The sequence below is a fragment of the Cydia pomonella genome, chromosome 10 (genome assembly GCF_033807575.1).
Source record: "Cydia pomonella isolate Wapato2018A chromosome 10, ilCydPomo1, whole genome shotgun sequence".
NCBI lineage: Eukaryota > Metazoa > Arthropoda > Insecta > Lepidoptera > Tortricidae > Cydia > Cydia pomonella.
Window position 1 is genome coordinate 5,733,627 of NC_084712.1, and position 24,425 is coordinate 5,758,051.

Below are 24,425 nucleotides of genomic sequence, written 5' to 3' on the forward strand. Positions count from 1 at the left end.
TGAACAGTTAATATAAATATATTTTGAATTATTCAGAGGCTTTACAATATTTGGAAGAATTACTTCGACAGCGTTACGCCTATCAACCCGAGTTCATTTGTATACAAAAATAATTATATAGCAGTTACCCGAAAGCAGATACAAGGAATACATCGACTTACATGGACTGGGTTATACAAATCATTACATTAGGACTTGAAACAATTTACCAATTATTTCTAACACCGATAAAGAAGACAAACATTAAAACTTACTTTTAAAATAACATTGTTACGTAAAATTATGTTTCGAATTATATTAACCCTTTCATTGAAGGATTAAGTTAAGATTCAGTTGCTAAAATTCGAATTCTGAGGCTGATGTTACTAAATATCATAATAATGCCAGTAGATACAACAATGTTAACTTCCATCCTTATCTAACTGGTCTAAACCGAAAGGGGTGAGCGGACAAACCCGATAAGTCCTGATATTTTGTCATTTAAAATGAGAACTCTATGCGCATCACGTTTAGTTCTAATTTCAAAAACCAATTAGCTCGACTTATCGGGATTGACCCACTCCTCAGTATGGTATATTAATACATTACAAGAATGTATTCCTTCGTCCTTATTGCCGCATACTTAAAGTCCATTTTAAAAACCAAACCGTATTTATTGCCCGAACCAAAAAAGTCAGCAAATATAGGTTTGACAGTTATGTTCCATAAGAAATTACGTTAAAATTAAACATTAACGTTTTAAAATCACTAAACAAAGCGAATACTTAGTAAGTTTCTCTTAAAATTTAGTTACTTATATAATACATAAAAAATGCGTCAAAGCCCGTCTAAAAATGATTCTACGCAATATTATAAAAAATGCGCCACCATCGGTGCTTTGCTTAAAATTTTTATTTGTTGCTATATTACGTTATTTACATGCTGATCCTTCTAAATATTTGCATCTGAACAATACATTAAAATCTTACAGCTATGTTGCATTATTTTGTGCAATTGCTGATCCTCGTACTGGACTCGGACTAAAACTTTTTCACTAATTCATTTTATGGTTATATTCATTATGGGAGTGTCACTTATTAGTACTTTAATTTTAGCTTTCAGAGGCCTACAGTATTAAAAATAACCATAAAACGACTAGTAACTGGCAACATCTTCTTACTAAGCATTAACAATTGCACAAAGTAAACACCTTACTTTACTTACACATTACATGTTCCGGGGATTCAGGCTGTAATTAACCTAGTGCCACTGAGGCCTAGAGAGACCTAGAGGCCTAGACCTAATGTAACTGAGACCTATGTGAAGTTAGGCGTGAGAGGTAAAATAAGCCGTGACTATAAAAGCAGTCAATTAAAGCCTAAATCCATCATCACATTTAGTGAAAACCAATGGCTTTCGAATACATATACGAAAAATAAAATGGGAAAAATGTAAACTCAATGCTTCAGTACCCCTAGTGTAACTTTGATCGACATCATAACGTGACGAACGCGTTTGCGTTAAGTCTCATTTTGTATAGGATTTTGAGGTTCCAAAACGTCCCGCTTGGCGCGCTCTTCCTAAATCCAATACAAAATGAGACTAAACGCAAACGCGTACGTCAAGTTTCAAAATCGAATTTAGTTACACTAGGGGTACTGGTCATGAAGTTAGTATACTAACTTGGGTGGTAAGTTTAATAAAATCTGTCAAAAAGCATTATGTTTACATTTGACCCGTTGAAACAGTGACTGAATCGCCTTTTTATACATTAAATAGCTCGAAGAATGGCGAGCCTATGAAAGTTGTTGCTAAATTAGTTGTGCGGTATTTCACAGAACCGGCTGCACTTCTTAGCACGTTCATTAATTCATTTGAAGATAATTTAAATCTATAGCTCACTGAGAATCGCCGATCAGTTTATTTAAAAAAAAAGGAACATTCTACAGCATAATAATGTTGATGTTTTACTACAGAAGGTCCAATCTAAAATTCCATAAAAAGATAATAAAAGTAGGTATCGAAAATTCCATCGTTCACTAATAAAATCTATAGAAGATATATATGCCGAAGATGCGTGGGATAATTTAATTAGTATTTTTAATTGACCACGTGAAAACGAAAATATTCTGTGATTCAGACTTGGCATCATTAATTTACAGTTCACTTTTCGTACTTCAGTACTTCATCAACTAAATTTAAATACAAATATTTTACGACTTCACATAAAATGTTGACCTTTTAGATATGCCTATAGAATATAAATTATCCTCTTTCATACAATCGATCCCACTGTCGCCATATAGTCGTAAAAACAGTTAAAAGTTACATTAGTAACTCCAATTGTTGTATAATTTATCACAATTCTTACAGATAGCGTATCATCAATTTCTTTAACCCCGACAGTCAACGACATTTCAAGGTTGCTATAAAAAAAGAGGTGGCAAGGTTCAGAGATAAGGATTGGAAAAAAATATTTACATTACCAAGAAACCATATCTAGATAATAAATGTGATGCGACGAAACGCTTCGAGAAAAAGAAAGCACTGCAATTGCAAAACGTCATGAGATCTACTATTATTTGACACAAGTAATGTGTCGTTTCTCTATTCCTTGTTATTGTTAACAATATTAGAACTTTAGTACAGAAATTAAATACAACTTTAAAGCAACCTGGTTGAAATTTCAATTCTAATTTTCTGTAACTAATCATTTAGCATCCATCACCTCGGCGTTTGTCCGTTTGTCATTTAGCCCTTTATTTCATTAGTTTACAATAAAACGCAAAATATAAACATGAGTAAATCAAGAATAATTTCTGAACAGCTATAAGTCGACAGTGGGATACATTTACATCTAGCTACGCAGTTCCAACGATATGTATCTAACGTATGTCACACGAGAGTGCTCCGAACTGACTTCCATCAAACTAACTTAACGTGTAACCACATAGTAGCTGAACATTAAGAGGAAAGTGATGGACCCGCTTGAAATCACCTTTTCATACAAACATCATTTTCCACTCTGGATATTAGCATTGTTGAAAATATTTTGACATAATTTGTTGTATATCAACCACAGCTATGCCCCTACGTGTGATATATTTCGAATTTTTATTACCTCCAGGATTTAGTAGCATTTAAAATTTTGTGTGAAATCTGTTTTTTGCCCCTATTTTTTATAATAATACAAAAATCGAAAAAAGTCAAATGTACAGGCATAGCTATGGATATTCATAGCTATACCCCTACGTATATACATAAAATTATGTAAAAATAAATTCCTAAATGACAGTATCCAGAGAGGAAAATGGGGACTACGTTTGTATGGAGAATCTGCCGTCCTCTTTCCTCTTAAGGAAATATCACTAGTTTGAATCTGCCTGTCTGTAATAAAAACTGTTGGAGTATAGGCTCGGTTTTATAAACATCTAAGACAATACATGTAAAATTAATATTGTAATTAATATTAAGGTATACTCACGTTTGAGTCATTTTGGCAACATGTTTTGATAGTTTAGTAGTTAATTAAATGATTTATGCCTGTCGATAGTATTTACTGTATAACAGAACAAGCTTTGATAGCAAAGACCGATATAAAGTCTAACGAAAGATTTATAAAACCGTGCCGTCGCCTAATATTTAAAAGATTACGCAAAGTAGATTTGCTCGTCCCATCTTGATTGGATTGTCTAAATGTATAGTTATTAGTTAGATTAGCTTTAATGGAAGTCATTTGATTAATTTTTAACTACTTTAATACACAATGAATACAAATGTTAACTTCTTAACGAATACTGTACTTATACCCACTACGTTGAAACAGGCGAGAACAAAAATAAACCGTCACAATCGAAAAATATAATCTCTGCCTAACAAAAAATTTAACAATTCCAAACGTAAATTCGGGAAACAATTTGTACCGATGCAATTTATTAACAAATGTAGGAATGTAACTTTTAATGTAAAGCAAAGAACGCGTCAAGAGTAAAGCACCCAATAGTGAGTTGTTCCGAATTTATAAAAAACCGTTATTTATATATTATAGGGATGACACACACCGACCCACGTTACATTAGTATGCGTTAACAGTAAACTAACATGTATGTATGCGTATCGCAGTCCACTTTACACACAGCACACACGTGTCGAGCCACGTCGCGCTGCAGAACCTTGCTGGCCGCACACTGCACACTGGCACCGCTGTCTACGCGAATCTGAAGCAAACATCTCGTCTATTATATAATCTGAGTTTTTTTTTGCCTTTAACCGACGGAAGTAAAAATAAATCAATTTTTAATTAATATGTGAGTCAAAATTGAGTCCTTAATGTGAATTTGCTTCATTTCTGCATTCGAGATTCTCTACTCCAACACCATTACAAGATGTAGGCCCACGCCTGTAGGCGCACCCGGTGAAACGTCCGCTAAGGTGGTGGGCATGTTTGGCGTATGAGTGACTTGCTGACTTGCAGACTATCGAAAGTGCTTAGTCATCTGGTAAACGGAGACGGGGTGGGAAGCACCGACGTTACAAGACTCCATACAGCAGTTTTCTTACAAAATCTAAAATAATAATAATAATAAGTGTTTTGGTAAGAAAAATGTTTTATGGAATGAGCACTCTATGCTTATTTATTTCTCTATGATTATACCAACACACAAGGAAGGGGTATGCTTTGCTGCGGTAAAAAAAAGCGTTCTCGTGTTAAAACGTACGTGTAAGTAATTTAGGCCGTCCCCTATCTGAGTGACCTCGCGCGTCAGGAGCATCACTTTCAGTGCCCTATTACTCAAAACTCTCAAAAGTCAAAATAGAGAATAATTGCGCGCGCGTCGCGTCGAGTGACACAGGTTCCCCGTCCGACGGCCAAGCTCATCGCACGCGCGCCGGGGCACGAAGTTAAATAGTATCGATTTCTCAAAAACTATTTAAATATATAATGAAAAAATCACGTAATTGAAGTGTAAATCAATATTCACTATTGGTTACAGTTTCGTGTCTAAGCGTTGCATAATAAGGGATTTAAGTAAATAAGTAAGTTTATAAGGATTTTAACTCGAGAAAAGGATTCACGGAAAAATTATTTACTTGCGATACGATGTTTTTTTTTTTAAATCAGTAGACCTAATTAAAGAACAATTACCAAGCTAAAATATTGTGTAAATAACTTTATTGTTCATATAACGTTCACGCATGCTATGGCGACGTAAAAACAGTGATTATGGCCTGGTAGTCCCGTAAATACATATTTTGAAAACGCTCGTCACATTTGCCATGATACTAAACACCAGTCACGTAAATCCCGGCCAAGTCCCTTTTTATCGTTGCCGTCGTCGATCAGGGCGTGAATCAAGTCTTTGTACATGATATATCAGAAACACGGCTAGCAGGCCTGTACTGTACGTGTACACACCACACACCTCTACAGCAGGCTACAGGCGCGCCGCTTCTTGACGGGCGGCACGGGGCACAGCACGGCGCGGATGGCCTCGTCGAACACGGTCTTGAGGCCTTTTTGTGTCAGCGCGCTGCACTCCAGGTACTTCACGGCGTTGATCTCCTTAGACATACTTAGGCCCTGCAATATAAAAGATTAAGGTTTAGATCTTGTAAAGTCATGGTGAAGATAGCAGAGCTTCGGTCACAAAATCTCAATATGGGAGGACATTTGCATTGGAAGAAGCCTCGCCTTCCTACAGCATCACAATTGGATGCTCCGGTAATTCAGTATCTTCGGTCCTATGAGAAGCTTTGGCTTTGACTTTTGCAGTCTGGAAGCTCAGAACGTCGCTTAGTAAGACTCAAGACTAAACCATTGGGTGGAGTTTTGGCCCTCCCGCAGCCTCCATCACGGTCAGACACGTCGTTGTATATCTAGTAGGTATAGTCAGCATCCAAAATAGTGGAATAGGTTACGCGTCAAAAGTATTAGCCATTTTCTATTAGCTTAACAATTGTATTGTAGAAAAGTAAGTACAGATGTATCTCTATTTGGAAAAGTATTTCAGGGTGGCGGATACTTTTGGTGCGATGTTTTATTCGCTACTATTGATGCTGACTGTCTGTACAAGGGGACGAGGGACAACTAAAGTCATTGAGACGGTACGAGAACTCGCATGCAAGTTTCATTACATTGCGGTATTTTATTGCTCGGTTGAATTGGATATAACCAATAGTTCTCAATATAACTAAAATCGCATACGAGTTCGCGCGCCGTCTACATCAGCCCTTAAACTCCCATTGTGCCTGAAGACTACAACACAAACTACAGTATCAAACTTTTGGCTTTTGGTTGTCAACCAAGGATCAAGAGGCAAGGACCAAGGCACCAAAATACTAAGGACTAATAAAAATGAATAAATAAATAAATATTATAGGACATTATTACACAAATTGACTAAGTCCCACAGTAAGCTCAATAAGGCTTGTGTTGAGGGTACTTAGACAACGATATATATAATATATAAATATTTATAAATACTTAAATACACAGAAAATACCCGTGACTCAGGAACAAATATCCATGTTCATCACACGAATAAATGCCCTTACCAGGATTTGAACCTGGGACCATCAGCTTCGTAGGCAGGATGAATATATGATGAAATACCTGTGGGTAGGTAATGGGCGCGAGTTTCTTGTCCTTCAGCTTTTCGATGGTGTCCTTGTCCTCGCGCAGGTCGAGCTTGGTGCCGACCAGGATGATGGGCGTTGACGGGCAGTGATGCCTCACTTCTGGGAACCACTGGAACAGAAACAGGTGTAATTAGTCGAATAGATGCGGGGCTTCCAAAAGCTGAGATTAGAACCCCGGCCCGGCCAGCGGAAATGGTGTACGAAATATCATTTGATATATACTACCTTTTCGTAAAAGGAAAACATCGAGACGGTACATAATCGTTTCACGAATCATTTGCAAAAAAATCGAGGAATTCTGACGCCCCAAATAAATACTAGGTAGGCTAACAAAGGGCCAAATATATAGACCAAACCATCTAGTTAAGAGACCTGGGCTCAGTAAGCAGTATACCTACATATAGGCTGGTGAAGGCATTTTAACATATACAAATTCCTTTAGCCACGAAGGGTTTTTTTTATGGTTGTATTGTATGCTATTTTTATTTTTCTTTGTGTAGGTACTATGTTGTGCCGTTAAATAAATGTATTTTCTTTCAGGTCAAGGAGCGAGAAAAGTAATTATAACTAACAAAGGAAGTAATTAAAGTTTCTTTTCACTGACAGCGAACTAACTTTACTAATCCAAAGGTAACGGCAGGGTAATAAAATATGCAGCTACTTCCGAATAAGACTATAAAATATTCACACTGCCGCATTCGAACGTAATGTGACAGACGGACAGACAGACAGAGGCAAGGGTCCGTTTTACCAATTCTGGCAACAGGGTACTAAACAAAGTATTAACATTTCTTTCACATTTGAGTTAAATTATCCTGACAAGACTAATAGTTTTTTTAGGGTTCCGTACCCAAAGGGTCAATCGGGACCCTATTACTGAGACTTCGCTGTCCGTCCGTCCGTCCGTCCGTCTGTCACCAGGCTGTATCTCATGAACCGTGATAGCTAGACAGTTGAAATTTTCACAGATGATGTATTTCTGTTGCCGCTATAACAACAAATACTAAAAACAGAATAAAATAAATATTTAAGGGGGGCTCCCATACAACAAACATATTTTTTTGCCGTTTTTATAAATACTGGTACGGAACCCTTCGTGCGCGAGTCCGACTCGCACTTGCCCGGTTTTTTTCTGATTATTTAGTTTTGTGAAATTCGAGAAACTCAACAGGAACAGTTGGTTCATTAGAAGCTACAAATGTATTTTGATAGTCGATTAACATATACAGTTTCTCACTTAATGTTCCTTGTATTTCAAGCAATGTAGTGTTTTACGATCCGTCATAAAACGATCGAGCATTAAGATAATCTATCTGTTCAGCGTCTCAGCAGAAATATTGCATCTGACTTATGCGTCATTGAATCAATTTCTACTTGAGATATTATGAATCATTCTTTCAATGAGGAAGCTGTGATTCATGAATTGCTGACACTTTATTTATATTATTTTATTAAATTAAAACCAGTAAAGACGACTTCAACGCTTTGACCACAGATTAACCATATCACAAGCATTAACCGTTTAGGTACGAGTACCTACTGAAATTAATTAAAGATTGGTAATTTAATGACTAATGTTAAAAACGTCAGTAGCCCCGTTCATACGACGTAATCGTTTAGGGCCGAATTGAGGACAAATGTCAACGTACAAGAGTATATTCTTTGCACAAATCGCATACACACTAAAATCTACAAACAATATTTTTTAAAGATCCAGTTTTAGCTATCGTAAAATTTAGCTTTAGTAATCATATCAATCTCTGTCAAACTCTGAAAGGCGGTATGTAGCCAAACTTAACGAAATGATTAGACCTGGGACATTAGTTACTTGAAGGAGGCGGGGTTGACGAGCGAGAAGCATATCAGGTACACTTTGGTCTGTGGGTAGGAGAGGTTGGGGTTTGTTGTAGTCGTGTCAGGATGTTAGTTACCTTAGCGCGCACGTTCTCGAAGGAGGCGGGGTTGACGAGCGAGAAGCATATGAGGAACACGTCGGTCTGTGGGTAGGAGAGCGGTCGGAGCCTGTCGTAGTCCTCCTGACCCGCCGTATCCCACAGTCCCAGGTTGATCGGTTTGCCATCTACCATCACATTGGCTGAGTAGTTGTCGAATCTGAAATTGTATGGGTATTTTGATTAGTATGGTTTGGGATAAGATAATATTCAACTGGTCCAGCGTGAATACAGCACAATCAGCGGACTTTGAATGGGGTGGTTTGTTGACACAAATAGATATGGAACCCGTGTCTAGTATATAAATACTTACATTTAATTAAGTAATTAAAATGCAAGGGCTAGTCGCATTATGTATGCATCAAATTTTAATGACCGAATATTGGCAGTCGTTATCATTTACAGTTAGTCATTGTTCACCGTTTAATCAGGCTAATAAGTACTTCAGCGAACAATGGATCCGTTTACTATGGAGGCTGTAATTATTATAAATATGGGTTAAGAACGGCACTGCATACAAGAAAAATAGTGTAACTGTGTATTATACACACGGTTCAAATGGGTGTAATTTGTTGGTTACTAAATCTTACTTCTGCAGTAGTCGTCTTGATAACATTTTCTTTACAACTTTGTTGCAAAGCGTTTCTGTAATAAAGTTGCGCCTAAAAAGTGTATTTATTGACAAATGATGAAACGACAAAGCTTAAATAAGTGGTATCGGTACAAGTACCACATCTATACGAAGCTAAGTCAATTACTTATTGAAAGTCTTAGCGTTTTAAACAGAAGAACAACTTCATAGTTCACACTACTTTTCAAGCACGATGTTTTTAAAATAGTGTGACATAAAATGACATGCATAATTACACTGTTGGTATGTATTCTCCGGGGAAGGCGTTTGTCGTGTAACTGATGAGCAGGCATGTTTTACCGACGGCTCTGCGGACAAAAGAGGAATATATTAAAAACCGGGGCAAACGCAAACACCTGGAACTGGAGCAGTGAATAATATTATCAGCGGTTGACCTGGAGAATAATAAGAATACACTACAGCACGTCGGCATCCTTTAGGACTAGGACACACAGATAGCAGAGCTCTTTGTAAGAAGCTCTCTTTCTCAAATTTTTTACCATATCCCTTATGTATTCTATTTTCGATTCAACGTTTATATGTATTATTAAAAATGTTTTAATTATAATTGTATTGCTCAATATGTCGTCCAATTTAAGCTCTTTCTCTAATTGTATTTTCTAGTACACCATTTACACTGTCGACGATTTTTCATAATTAAGAAATTTTAACGAAATACGCACAATCAATTTTAAATAGGATCTACGGATGTATGATTAATTGGCCAAAATAATTATTAACCAAACGGAAACCACTCGTTAAAATAAATACAGATAACATTGTATAAGAACTAAGTCAATTAGGTTCTTTCCAAAGCAAAAATGATATATAACCGTAGATTTCCTTGCAGTTGCTAATTAAAATTTGATTTCGACTAAATGTTTCAGTATTTGATCAAGCAAGAACAAGTTGATGAAGAGAATACCTAACTAGGCTTTATAATATAAGAAAATATAATAAACAAACCCCTAGAGAAGCGGTACCTGATATACAACGAGATCTTTTAATATAATCAGCATCCAATGCCAAGAGAATTCCTTGAGATACAATATTATGCAGTGCATTTGCACAAAGGAGATACCGCCCCCGTGCATAGTTAACGTACAAAGGTGCTCATTATACACGGTGTATAAAGTTATGAAGAGTCAAAAACATAGTTGCCGAAGTATTAAAGGAAAACTATTATTTGTCAAAGTTTGCAGAAGCAAAATGTGACACAATTTGCGTTCAATTTTTTTTAGACATTTCAGCTTGCTTCAGGCAGCAGCGAGAGCAGCTACTCATGGCATGATGAGTTGTTTACCATCAAGGTAAGGTAAGCAAAAACCTTCGCCCGTTGACGTCTGCAACACCAGAGGAGTCGCAATTGTGTTGCCGGCATTTAAGATGGGAGTACGCTCTTTTCTTGAAGGTCGTCAGTGCTTTCCACAGTTTGGCTGTGGAGCCAGGATGTTTCTGGGGAAACCCGCAGTTGAGGACACAGTTGTAGGATGGATCAGATGGATGGCAACCATCTAAGTGGTATGTTAAAAATACAAATATATATCGCTTTTTTTCATGTCGATCATTGCCGCTTAGACAGTCTGTTGGGGAAATGGTGGCCCAAAGCAGGTTTATTACAATAAAAAATCACTTATGCAACTTGTGCCGAAGGTGTTCAAGTTTGTTTACGTTTACATTTGCAACAGTGGCAAATTAATTTAAGTTAATAAAAACACGCGTCTAATCAGTTTTCTACGATATATTAACCAGCAGACAACTGCCACATACGGACAACATGTTGTAGAACTTTACCTGACATGTTAAACTAGATATGTCTAGATATCTAATAAATTACTTGGTGCATATATTATCATATGATAAATTCCCTCCTTCAATCAAATTTGGCCGTAACTTATTTGTTCTAAAACACGCCCAAAATACAAAGTGATACTACTAAATATGTGTTACAATTGAATTACTTATTTTATCGATTTTTTTTAGTAACGTGAAATGCAGAGACCTTTCCACCCACGTCTTAGTATTATTGGTGTTGGCTATAATTGATTTTTCTGTCGTGAAAGTCTCGCAATTGGTGACAATATCGATCACGTCATTATACAACAGGAAAAGAAAGTCAGCAGAGAATAAGCAACGATAAACTGAGAGTCAACGGAAGGCACGTTTACTTTATGTAATGTTACTATCTAACTAGTGGTTATCTGTTGTTCATAATAATTGAATCCGCAAGAGTGACGCACTTGTTGAGTAAAACTTAATACATATTTATCTACACATAAACCTTCTATGATGCCTTAAACATCCGTAAATAATGGCCAACATTAAGATAAACTGTTTTGTTACAACAAATTTCTTATCTGTGAAAATGTTGTAATTGCTTCATTACCACATCAAAATCGATTTGGTAATGACATTCAAATTTCGAACATCTCAGAAAAAAAAGCAATTCGATTCGACTTATATTCTAATATCAGTCGAGACATCTTTTTGTTAGACATGAAATGTAAATTGCATACAATTTGTACATATAGGCCCCCGACTCTAGTTTGTCTCTGAATTAAATAAAAAAACTACGAATGCGTGACATTTGACGTACAGTTTATCTGTTAATTAGTTTTAAGTATAAAATGAAGTAACTATAGCAAAAGTTTCGTTTAAAACGAGCTATAAAGATATTTCGGCGACGCCGCCACATATCCGCGAGTACCGCCAAAAGAGCAACGATGCCCCAATGTTGGCTGTAATTTTGGTTAGTGAATACATCATAGAAAGTTTTCATTATGTAGCAGTCACATTAATGTTTGTAAATAAAACGTATTGATGACATAAACGTATACTTACATATATGATTTTGATCACAAATTTAACTCTATCATGAAAGAAAAGGATTTTGGTATAGAGCGATATTTCCGGGAGGTTATAATACTTAGCTATATGAGATAGCATACCTAATACATACATATTATAACTAACAACAAGCTTTTTGCACTGCGAGGGTTTACGCTGCTTCTTTTATAGAATGCCATGTCTACGCGCCTCAAAAAATTAAACTTGTATTTAAATAAATACATGTATATCCTGAAATTCTCGTAAGTTTTTATATTGTTAGAGGTTGGAGCTGTGAATTTAATGTCACCGTAGCTGAATTTCATATTCAATCATGCACATGTATATGTTTATGATTGTGGCGGCGCGGCGTCCTGGCGGGTCTGGGACACCTTACTTGACAACTGTCAAAAAATAGATCCCATTTATCAAAATACACGATTTAACATCATATCAAGACAGAGGCAAGATCCAAATATTATACTGTCAAATACTATGTGATTATACTGTAAAATTTTATAATGAAGATTCCCATGAAATTTGTCAGTTTTCCCACGCCACGGGCGGTCGTCGCCTAAAGCGCACTTTGCACATAACCAATAGCGATCATGAGGTTGCAATTATGAATATCATAATCCGAAAAGGAGACAATACATGTCGCACTTTCTCTAGGCACGTCTGGGGTCAAATGCAGTTGAAATCGATCGAGTGATAGCTGTTCCGCTATTACACGTGCGCACGTACATAGATTATTATAAGTTACTTTGTACCTCTAACACTGGGTATCGAATTAAAATCACTTAGTTCTCTACAAACACATGTAGGTAGGTAATGTACAAAAAACTAGCACGTCATTACAACTGAACTCAGAAAGATGTGGCGCTTGGTAAATAAAACAGATCAAGAACATTATATTAGTATATACTATCTACTAGACGAACTTCTCCGTTGTTAAGTGTTTGTTTGCAATAATTATACGACAAACGATTTAGATTATTAGGCTAACATTTAACAATACTATTGACATCATATCACTCTGATAAGTTAGTAAACGACCTGATAGAATGACCGGAAAAGTACGGTAAAACTTTATACACCTACAGTTTAGTTATAAGCGTATCCCGGGATTGTATGAGAATCTCATTGATAAACAACTGGACACTACAATCCAAAATTAGCAAGAGTGGCCGCCAATCTCGACGGGGGACAATCCATTCATTCAGAGTTATTTCAGACGAGACATTCTTCGCACAAGGGGTGTCGTTCCAATGCTTACCGAGAACGAGCGTGTCGAACTAGTGTGCGACGTAGTTATCATTTTGCTGCTGTGGATAGGGCAGCGAGCAGAGCAGATACATGGTGTAAAATCCTAAAAGGACGCCATCGGAAGCAGTTTTCGGGCCGCAATCAGAAAACTGACAGCGTCAGGAGTAGCAGCACTATCACCGGTATATTTGTATTCGGATCATGCCACGGCAACAATAGCGTAAGGAAATTGTAAACACTGGGGCATGATTTCGAGTTTCTACCAAACCGGCCGCAGTGGCAGAAGCATGTGCGAATTGTAAAAGGCCACCCGTAACACCCGTGCTCGCGTATACAATGATTATGCAAGTGACCGATGTTGGGATGTTTAACAATAAAATGCTACCGAACAGTGGTTCCTGGAAATCACGGTGATTTATCATATTCCATCTCAAGTCAACGTTCATCATCATCATCATCATCAACAGTCATGTTTTCCCGGTAATAAAAATTAACCAGGAGAATTAAGCTACTGCTTATTTGGCAATAATGTTTAAGTACCAACTAACCACAGAAGCAGCACTTTAGCAATTTCGATAAATATTCTAGCAACTCTCTGAATCTCTCGTCTCTGAATTCTCGAACTGTCGACGACCTTTTTATTCAAATTCCAAAAAATCCGTAGTCACGTTACAATGTTTCAAACTTTTTACTTGTTAATTACTCTGCCTAATTACTTCCATTGTAGTCACCTTGTCCCGAGGTAATATACTCAATTATATACAAGTTCCGTGCGATACGTGTTCCCAGAGTAAGGACCAGTACACTCGGTGTAATATTCTACCCTCGTCCTGGACGTTTCGTGGTGTTCCAAAACATCCTAACTCCATGCGGGTTTGAAAGTAAAAGTGGACTTAAGATTATTAACGATGTTCCATTACATATGCGACACTTCACGACATACACCCTAAGGTCCCATTTTCCAGGCTGCGATACATAAGACCTTTTCCCCAGGACGGTAGTATCGGCTACGACGCATCCTGTCGTGACCCAGGGTTGCCACTCCTTATCGACAACTTAATATTTATTTGCACTCGTAAAAGTATATTCGGAGCATATATTTTTATGACCCTCCGTGTAAATGTGTTATTGACCATTGACGCGTTATTTCGCAAGGTTTAACAATGCAGTGACCGATTTCGAATGGGACTATTTATATTTTCAACTTTACACATTATGGCACAGGATTAATTTCGATTTTGTTTTGCAAATTATCTTAGAGTTTTCTGGTTGAACCAGATTCTTATATCGTTTCCGACCGTTTTAACTATGGATGTAAATTCGTGATCTATTAAAAATAAAACTTACACCGTAACAACGATAATTCTTTACTTTCTTGAAGGTTTCGTGGTCTTCATCGGCAAAGTCTTTTGCCATATTGGCAACCCTTGTTATTATCTATTGAGCGAAGGATCATCGACTGTGCGGACGCAGTGCAGTGGGCTACGGCGTGAACTGCAATAGGGTCAGGTAGAACGATGACCTTACTCTGCACGGGCACATGTTACACTAGTTGTGGCAACCCTGGTTATATATTGAGTGAAGGATCATCTACTGCGCGGACGCAGCGAAGTAGATAACCTTACTCGGCACCTAGTTTAGAGGCAACCCTGGCTATCTCAGCGAGGGATCATCGACTGCAAAAACGACGCGAGCGCAGCGCGATATGGACGACGGTGCGTATTGCAGCGTAGTCAGGTGGCGAGATTGACTTCATCTCAGTACATATTACTCTAGTTGCTTGTTTTGTGGTAGGACTATTACTAGTACCTACTATATTCTATCTATCTATATTAGTATCTCTTGAGCGAAAAATTGCAGCGCGAAGGCTAAATGCAGTGTATGGTCAGATAGAGTGATTACTTTAGCTCAGTTTGTTACTTTATCGTAGTATTGTAGCAATACTACGCCAATCCAATTAGTCATTGTATTGTATTGTATTGTAGTTCGGGCGATTTTCCGCAACTCGACGACTGGCGCCTATTTTGCGTGACAAGGGGGGGTGGAGGGTTGGCTACTCTTGCCAGCCCAACTCCTCGAGGAATCCTATCAAACCTTTGATGTTGAGTAGGACCTCAGGGAGGTCTCTCGGGGATCCGAGATGTTTTGCCCTGTATGGGGCCACTCCGCTGCATTCCAGCACCACGTGAGAGGCTGTTTCTTCTGTCTCCATGCATCCTCGGCATAAGGGACTGTCTGTGACACCTGTTATGAAAAGATGTTTGTTAAATAGTCCATGACCTGTTATGACACTGGTTACCATACTCAGTCGGACCTTCCCTAGTTGAAGGAGCGCCCTTGTGAGCTTTCCGTTGATGCCAGGCATGGCTTCTTTTGCCTGTCTGCATCCAGTCTGATTCAACCAGTGTTCTGTGTGTAGTTTCCCTGTACGTGCCAGCAGCATTGAGCGTACCTTGCTAAACGGTATCGGAAGAATCGGTTCCGGACCAATCGCCCCCGCACCCGATCCGTGCCTGGCAAGCTCGTCCGCAGCATCGTTACCCCGGGATCCACTGTGTCCCTTGATCCATTGTAAAGTGATCTTATTATTATTATGACATACCTCCATTAGTCGTTCGTGGCATTCGTGTATAAGTTTAGATGTAATTATATGGCTATTTAGAGCCATTAAGACTGCTCTACTGTCGGAGAGTATGCGGATGGAGGATCCTACTACCTTCCTTGCAATGATGGCAGCCGCCGCGTTTAAGATGCCCATGCACTCAGCTTGGAATACCGAGTTATGGGCTCCTAGCGGTGTGGTGATTGACATGTTCAGGTCTTCTGAGAAGGTTCCGGAGCCCGACCCGCTGTCTGTTTTGGACCCATCAGTGAAGATTCTCAGCTCCCGGAGATTGAGTCCTTCGTGGTTGTCGTCCTCATATAACTGTATTTTGTACCTTTTGTCAAAGATAGCTTGTTTGTGAATCCGATCCGTGCCCGACCTAAGCACTGGAAATTCGTCATATACCTTTTCCAGGCATGTTGTGTGGAGAGCTCCTATGCTGTTAGACCATATATTAAGGGTTCGCAACCTTACCGCTGAGAGACTGGCCTCTTGCTGTATGTGTAGGTGCAGCGGTGGAAGGTTTAACATGACCTCCATGGCTGCAGTTGGAGTGGACCTCGTGCAGCCAGTGGTGGCCGCGCATGCGAGCCTTTGGAGTCTTTGTAGCTTGTCTCGTACGTTGCCTATGTTTGTTCTTGGCCACCAAACCAGGGCACCGTAACAGAGTAGGGGGCGGATTATCGTCTTATAGAGCCAAAGGGTGATTTTCGGGTTCAGTCCCCACCTCTTACCAATCATCCTTCTGCACTGCCAAAAGACAACTCCTGCCTTGTCTATACGTTTGTTGATGTGATTGTTCCAATTGAGTTTACTGTCGAGAGTTAGTCCTAAGTACTTAACTTCATCGGTCAGCTGCAGCTCGGTTTGGAAAACTGTTGGTCTGGTAAAGTTGCCAAGCGCCCTTTTATTGGTGAACATTACCATTTCTGTTTTGGTGGGGTTAACTGATATGTCAAATTCTCTGCACCAGCGTTCTACGATCCGGAGAGCTGACTGGGTGAGGTCGCATACTGTACTGGCAAATTTACCTGATATCAATATTGCCAGATCGTCAGCGTAGCCTATTGTGTAGAAGTGTTCCTCGTTCAGTTTGGTTATAAGGTTGTTAACTACTAGGTTCCACAGCAGAGGCGACAGGACTCCCCCTTGAGGACATCCTCTCACCGCTGCTACGGCCTGCGGTTGACCTGCATACCTTATAATCCTCTTGTTTAACATGTTCATGATCCACTTTGTTAGTCCGGGTTCCGCGCCATGGCTTTCCAAGGCATACCCTATACTGGTAAAGTGGGTCTTGTCAAAAGCGCCCTCGATGTCAATGAAAGTGCCGAGGCACAGTTCTTTGTCGTGGATGGCTCTCTCAATGCGGCTTACAACCATGTGTAGGGCTGACTCTGTGGATTTACCTGAGCTGTACGCGTGCTGGTTGTTGTGCATCGGTATGTTCTTTAGCGTTCGATCCCTCAGATCCCTGTCGCACAGTTTTTCCAGAGTTTTCAGCAGGAATGATGTGAGACTGATGGGCCTGAAGGATTTAGCAGCCGTGTAGTCATTCTTACCTGGTTTTGGTATGAAAATCACGTTGACATCCCTCCATCTCCTGGGCACGTACCCCCAGGCTAGGCAGGCTACCATGATATCGGTTAGAGTTTCCTGGATGAGTCCTAGACTCCACTGTAGGAGAGCAGGGAAGATCCCATCCGGACCAGCCGCCTTGAAGGGATGGAAGCTGTCTATGGCCCACCTGAGTTTCTCAGCGGTGACGATTCTATGCGCCATTTGCCAGTTGTTGTCTGTTGTGCTGTATTCCTCGTCCTGCTGATTTAAATCAGCGAGGCTTACGCATCCCGGAAAGTGGGTTACCAGGAGAAGGCGTTGAGTCTCTGCAGGGGAAGATGTGTATGTGCCATCGGGCTTCCGCAGTGAGCCCAGTTGTGATGTGGGCTTGTGCGCTAGAGTTTTCCTTACCCGGTTGGCCTGGTCTAATGTTTCGATGCTGCTGCAGAAGTTCCTCCACGATAAGGATCTCCAGTACCGCAGTCTTTTTTTGTACCTGGCTTTGGCTTCATAGTAGTTGTCCCAGTCCACTTCGGCCATTGTGTTCATGGCCCTGTTGAAGAGTCTCCTGGTTTTCCGCCGGAGTCCCTCCAGTTCTGGGCCCCACCACTGGTGACCCGTTATGGCAGTCCTTGCCGGTGGGTTTAAGGGGCACGCCTTGTGGTAGCTGTCTACGAGGGCATCAGTTAAGATGTTTACCTGCTGTTCTATTTGAGTTGGTTCCCGAAGGTCATCCCTCGGAGGAAGCAGATCGAGGCTTCCAAGAGATCCAATTAGTCATAATTGAAATAAGTTATAATGACAATGATTTTCTTCCACCTTGGTCAGATCATTAAAGCAATAGCTTCAGCAAAATGATTTTGAAAAAAATGTGTTTTTTTACCACAAAACGATTATAAAGCAGGTTGGGCTCGGTCGAAGTAGCCCAAAATAACGAGAAACTAGGTAATAATAATAATTTACTTGGTCAATTGCTCATCAGTATAATCAGCATTTATCATAACACAAGGCCGAAACAAGTGTACTACAAATATTGCCTACCACGAGCATTCGTATATTTGTTCTCAACACGGTCAATAGTGAGTCATATTTAGCGTAACTGAACGCTGCCGGTTGTTGTGTTTCACGTACACATGATAATCGTTAGGGCTAGTTAAACATGTGCCTTGCACAACACAAATCCTAGTTTATTGTTCTTAAGACACACTGTATCACATTTGCAATACCTAACTTTAATAAGCGGATACCTTTGCAACGTATGATAAGTTTCATTTGATACCTGGAGCCCCAGATCGTTCAGTCAACTATTCTCGACAATCTGGGAGAAGCGATAACAAACTCTCGTTCAAGTTAAATTGGATCTAGTCGAAGGAAGACACGCAGGGGACACTAACGATGAGAACAAACTTCATCAACATATATTCTCTGAATATTGTCAGTATTGCAACACTTATGCAACAACAAGTACGTATACCCAAATCAGACTACGGGATCTTTGTTGTTCAGCATGTTTCTCTTCTTACGGGAATCTAATCAGTTGGGTTGGTAACATGAGCGTTATATTATGTAAGCTTTATGATAGATGTGGTTCGCACACAAAGTATTAGGAATTTACAATAAGGGAAGCGTCATTGCATTTTGCAGCGGCGATGCATTTTGCAAGGTTTGTGTTTGAGACGTGGGCGCAATCGGGGTTCCCCTACACTTCCTCGGATCTCGGATTTCCTGCGCGAACTATACCAAGGTAACTGACTAACATTTACATTTCGTTAAATCACTATGAGAAAATAGATTTACCTAAGAAATTTTCAACGATCACAATGTTCTGCTCGCAACCTGTTGACAGCCTTCCATGCGAAGCAAGAAATGATAAGATTCAGTCATAATCAATTAATCATTCAAGAATAGTAATCATGTTTTTGAGTCATGCACCAGCACGCCGCTTGCCGCTTCATTGATGATGCGTCCCATTAGACTACATAGTAAGCCGATATCGATAGTAGTAACCGAGACAGTTATAATGCGATCGATAAAGCTGATAACATTTGTAGAGCAAAATTAAATCAGTAATAAAAACGAACTTCATCCAACGACAATCGTGGTTAGATAAAATAGATATAGATCTTTTCTAGACATTGAACGTCATAACAGTAGATTGAGTAGTTAGCCAGACAGACAAATAGATGAGACAGGCGTCTTTACTTTATAAACAAAAACTGTACTGTTAACGGAATTTTTCTGTAGTGTTAAGATCACGATGTTCTGATACGTTTATTGTTAGCAAAACTGTATAAATTGTATCTTTTTATTATTTAAATCTAGAATCCCTGGAATGATATCTGTAGGAAGTGGAGGTTTTCGTTAGCCGGATAACAAACCGCATATTATGTATGAGGGAAGTAAAAGAAAACTGTGCGACTACGTTACAATGCAAAACGAAGAGATTTTAATGTTACCGATCGGTTATGGAAAGAATGTTAGGAATTCATTCAATTTACTTACCGGAGATCAAATTCGTGGAATTGATCGAGTTACATAGCAGAAATTACAACAGCATTTACATTTTCGCCACCAAGTAAACATGAAATTATGTCTTATGTATTTGTGACTTAGTATCTCCGTTGAATTCGATCTCATCTAAAGGTACGGTTTCTACGGTAAGTGCATGTAGTTTATAAAATGAATACAATCGATTTCTAAATGTTTTTGAGTGCGGCTGCTCAGCACAGCACAGCACGCAGTTACTCGTCCACAACAAATGAGGACTGCGGTAAAATAAATAGTAACACCTGATCTAAAAATTCAATATAGTGTGTCTTTGCGCTTGTTAATACGCAACAGTTATTATTAACCTATTAACAAACCACTCGCTAATCCCATTAAACATGAAAGACATTAACACAGTCAATATCAAAGGCGCGTAAAAGTAAAACCTGTTACGTTGGGCTCACAGCGCCGCAGCGGGAGAGTTAGTGGTCATGTTAAAAATAACGAGCACCGCTTCCGAGCTTGTTGACTTGTGCTGATGTAGTTTAATATTAACTGGAGTTCTACATGCATGTGCTGGGATCAGATTTTTAACCATTAAAATTGCACAGCAAGCGGGTTTTACGCAATGCAAAAACTCGACCATTTATAGATGACATTAAATATTTGAATGGCTGAATATAAAATGTAAATCGACGAAATGCTTGAACGGAATCCCTGCTTTTATAAGAATGTCCTATGTGGATTATGGAGCCATCCCGTGACTCAAGTCATGCGATAAAATATGGTCTATATTTAGCCAATTTCAGAGAGACGACAGATGTGCTGTGCGAAAAACGATATCACGGCGGACCATATGCGTGACAAGGGTGTTAAATTATATATTTATTTTGGTCATTATGATTTTAATGAATATTGTCAGTCAGAAGACAAGTCAAAATTAAAACTCATCTTTTCAATTGAACTTTGAAACATCTCATGGAGCACGATTTATAGTAATATACCGTGTTTTAATTACCAATTCTAGGTCAAGTGTAACGCGTTGGATATATAATTATGGCCAGATTGAATATAAAGAAGAACAAAATTGCTCTGCCTCGGAAATACTGGAAATATTATCCTACGATTTTATATGTCACGACTCCACCTATAAAAGTGGTAAAAGAACGAGTCAGGAGAGGTTTTACTCTGCATATGCCGCAGCCCGAGCCACTATGATGCGAGGCAAGGAGTACAAAGAAGAATGTCTTCTTTTCCCTAATGTGTTATGGCGTTAAATAAATGTATTTTCTTACTTTCTTTCAAAGAATTCCTAGTTCTTAAGAGGGAAGAATAGCTTTTGAATCTAACAATATAACGGTAATTTATCTATGAAATTCCATTTCGGGAGAAAACGGTTTCCACTAACTTGTAAATCTTAACACATCACTTAGATTTTGATGTCGATCGCTTCAGCATAATATATTTTAGGTTTCGCGTTTTTAAAAACTGTTGTTTTGCAAATATTGAAAATAAGGCTATAAACCTAGTTTCTCATTGTTTCAATAACATACAAAAAAATCATGCAGAATGGTAAATATTTAGAAGTGTAATAACGCGATCGGGTAGTATACTTAAGTACAGTAATATTATCCATTAGCTACAATAAAATGTTCTAATTTATTTACTTGTGTTCTTATCTGATACAAGTACAAGTGAGTGCGCCCTTGAGGAAGCACTTGAGTATTTCCGACGTATTCTAATTATTTCTAATGATTGTCGTATCAAACGTTCTTTACTACCGTATGCATCGGAATAAGTTTTAAATTTTTCAGACTCATCAATTATTAACAAACAAACAATAATTTATTCGTAGAAATACGTTTCACGTTTTCCAACTGTTTTAAACAGTATGCAAAATACAAAGGGTATTAATTAGTATTTAAATTCATAGGATAACTTTAGTGTTCATAAAACAGACTATCGATTTTCTAGATTCTTTAACCTTTTGAACGCTTTATGTTGTAAACAAAAACGTCACTGACACACCTAATAAGTCCCGGTCGATAGAGAAGTAATGTAAACCTTATACTTGAAGGCACGATTCAGTGACGACGACTTTCTTGACCTACAAAAGGTTAATTTAGAATACCTATTATGTAATTCTAGACTCCACTTCTAATAAAAGGATCACGGGTGATCCAGAATTTCAGGTTCACATTCAATCGAGTTCAGAAATCTAGATTATTTCCGGAGACCTCAATAAGTCGGATCTATCCTATTTACTCAGAACGAAGCGAAGCTGTAGAGCGGAGATGACAGATGATTTCGTTCCGTTCTATTCACTACCTTAACCCTATTCAGATTGTCAACAAACAAGCGGGCTCAAAAGAACCTTTGAATTAAAATTATGTCAAAGTGGGAAATGAAATACCTGACTGAAAATTCCAATTTTTCCACTGAAACGGCCACGCTATTTTGTAATTCAAAGGACGAAGTAGATTGGCTCGGCTTTACTTATTACCTACTTCTTAGAAACTGGAATTTTATAATAGCGACAAGTTAGTAATTTAATAATGTGTAACCTATGTAGATTCATAGTTCTGTTTCATTATGTTCTAGCAACTTTATGTTTTATGCAAGGCTGTAAAATTTCAATATCATCTCGTTTGTTTACATGGCTGTCTATTTATTTTAGGCTTAAAAATGGTCCAATGGTTAGCCTACTATATCTGGTGAATCGATTTAAAACTAAATTCAAGTAACAAATACCAACTTAACCAATGCTGGAATATCAGTTGCAGATTAATTAACGACATATAACGTCTAAAAGTATTAAAATATTTAAAACCGAGGTAGTCACCTCGGCCTTGTTTGCAGGTGGAGCTTCAGGTGACGATTCTCATCCCGTCATATCTTCATTGCTGAGGGTCGTGATTACCACGGATGCTTAGCACCACCTTCTTCCAGGCACTTCTATCCTGCGCCATTCGCAGGCAAGCCTAGGCTTTGGGTCCTGCATATGCCTTTAATGTGACGATCCTCATAAGTCATAATGGTTCGTAAAATGCCGAGCGATATCATCTCAATATTACTTCAGTAGTTCGGTAAATATTTTAATAGTTTTGAATATCGATCTGTCGCTACGCTTAGAGAACTCCTTCCTGAAGTAGGTATTCACGATTTTTCGGGAAGAAAAGAATTTTACAAATGCCATAAATCAGCTGTTGTGACGTCGCGACTGACGCAGCACGCTCGACTGATTCAGACTTGAAGAAAATCTGAACAGCGGATCTAAAGGTCGACTTCCGTTTGATAAGATCGTGGTCGTGTCTGTTAGTGCATGTCCGTGCCGTGGCGTGTCAGACGATTCCTTATTTTAGGTTTTTTTTGTCCGTAAGATACGTTCAAATTGATCTCTAGAATATTGTGATCCCTATAATCTATAATTTTATTCTATATATTATGTGGTGGATTCTCTTATGGACTATCTTTAGTCAATTGATGATGTTAACTATATGGAAACCACTTGTATTGAATGCTGTCATTTCTGTCCGAAGATTGTTCCCAGTACTATTACTTTAACCCAGTCATATTCATATACAGAGTTCATTGTTTAACAAGGGCGTTAGGCCGATATCATGCTCGGCAATCTACACTACCTATAAGATAGCAAAGCAAACCTACTTGTCAGCTTAGGCGATTCCTTATTAACTGGTTTGTGTACGAACTGCACTTAAAATATTGTTAATAACAATTAAAGACCCAATTATAAAAGGTAGCTCTAAATATAAACTAGATAAGCCATATCTTACTTTAGAGAATGAAGCGAAACGATCCGCACCCTCAAGTGAATTATCATCAAGGGGAATTCCTGTAATTGGAACATATTCCCTACACACTCGAGGATTAACCAGATTAGTGGTTTACGAAGGACGGAAATTCATGCAGCCTAGCCTTCAACCAGTCCGTATCTGACCACAGTAACTGCGGACATAGAGAAATAATTAATAATAGAGTGCTCACCCCATACATCAGTTTTGGTACCAAAATGCTTATTATTTTCGCAGTCGACATCTAGCGTCAAGTAGCGGAACTCTCAGTACTGCTACGCGACATTAGATATCGCGGCAAACAAAAAGTCTCTTGTTCAACGATTATCAGCTAATATTATAACCAGAGTAAGCGTAGGAGTTGAAAATAGAGTTCCGGTTACTCTAGTTATAATATTAGCGGAAAATCATTGAGCATTAGACTTTTTGTTTGCCGCGATATCTATTGTCGAGTAGCAGTATTGAGAGTTCCGCTATTCGATGCTAGATGTCGACTGCGATAATAATAAGCATTTTGGTACCAAAACTGATGTATGGAGTGAGTACTCTATTAAGTACTTCTTATTTCTCTATGCTGTGGAGTACAATAGAAATGGCAAATAATGTAAACAAACCAATTTATGAATTTACCTTCAAACACTAAAATTAATTCGTAAAACTTTTAATTT

The 24,425-nt window shown here is 38.6% G+C and overlaps 1 protein-coding gene across 1 annotated transcript in view; it reads right to left on the reverse strand.

The window, feature by feature from the left end:
- LOC133521906 (ras-related C3 botulinum toxin substrate 2) overlaps positions 1–24,425 on the reverse strand; it is a 47,103-nt gene continuing 22,678 nt past the window's right edge. The window contains exons 2-6 of the mRNA XM_061857024.1: positions 9,438–9,509; positions 8,550–8,730; positions 6,593–6,727; positions 5,403–5,560; positions 1–4,196 (exon numbers count right to left, since the gene is read on the reverse strand). Coding sequence (XP_061713008.1) covers positions 5,405–5,560; positions 6,593–6,727; positions 8,550–8,730; positions 9,438–9,509 — 544 coding nt within the window. The 3' untranslated portion in view covers positions 1–4,196; positions 5,403–5,404. The remainder of the gene's footprint in view (positions 4,197–5,402; positions 5,561–6,592; positions 6,728–8,549; positions 8,731–9,437; positions 9,510–24,425) is intronic.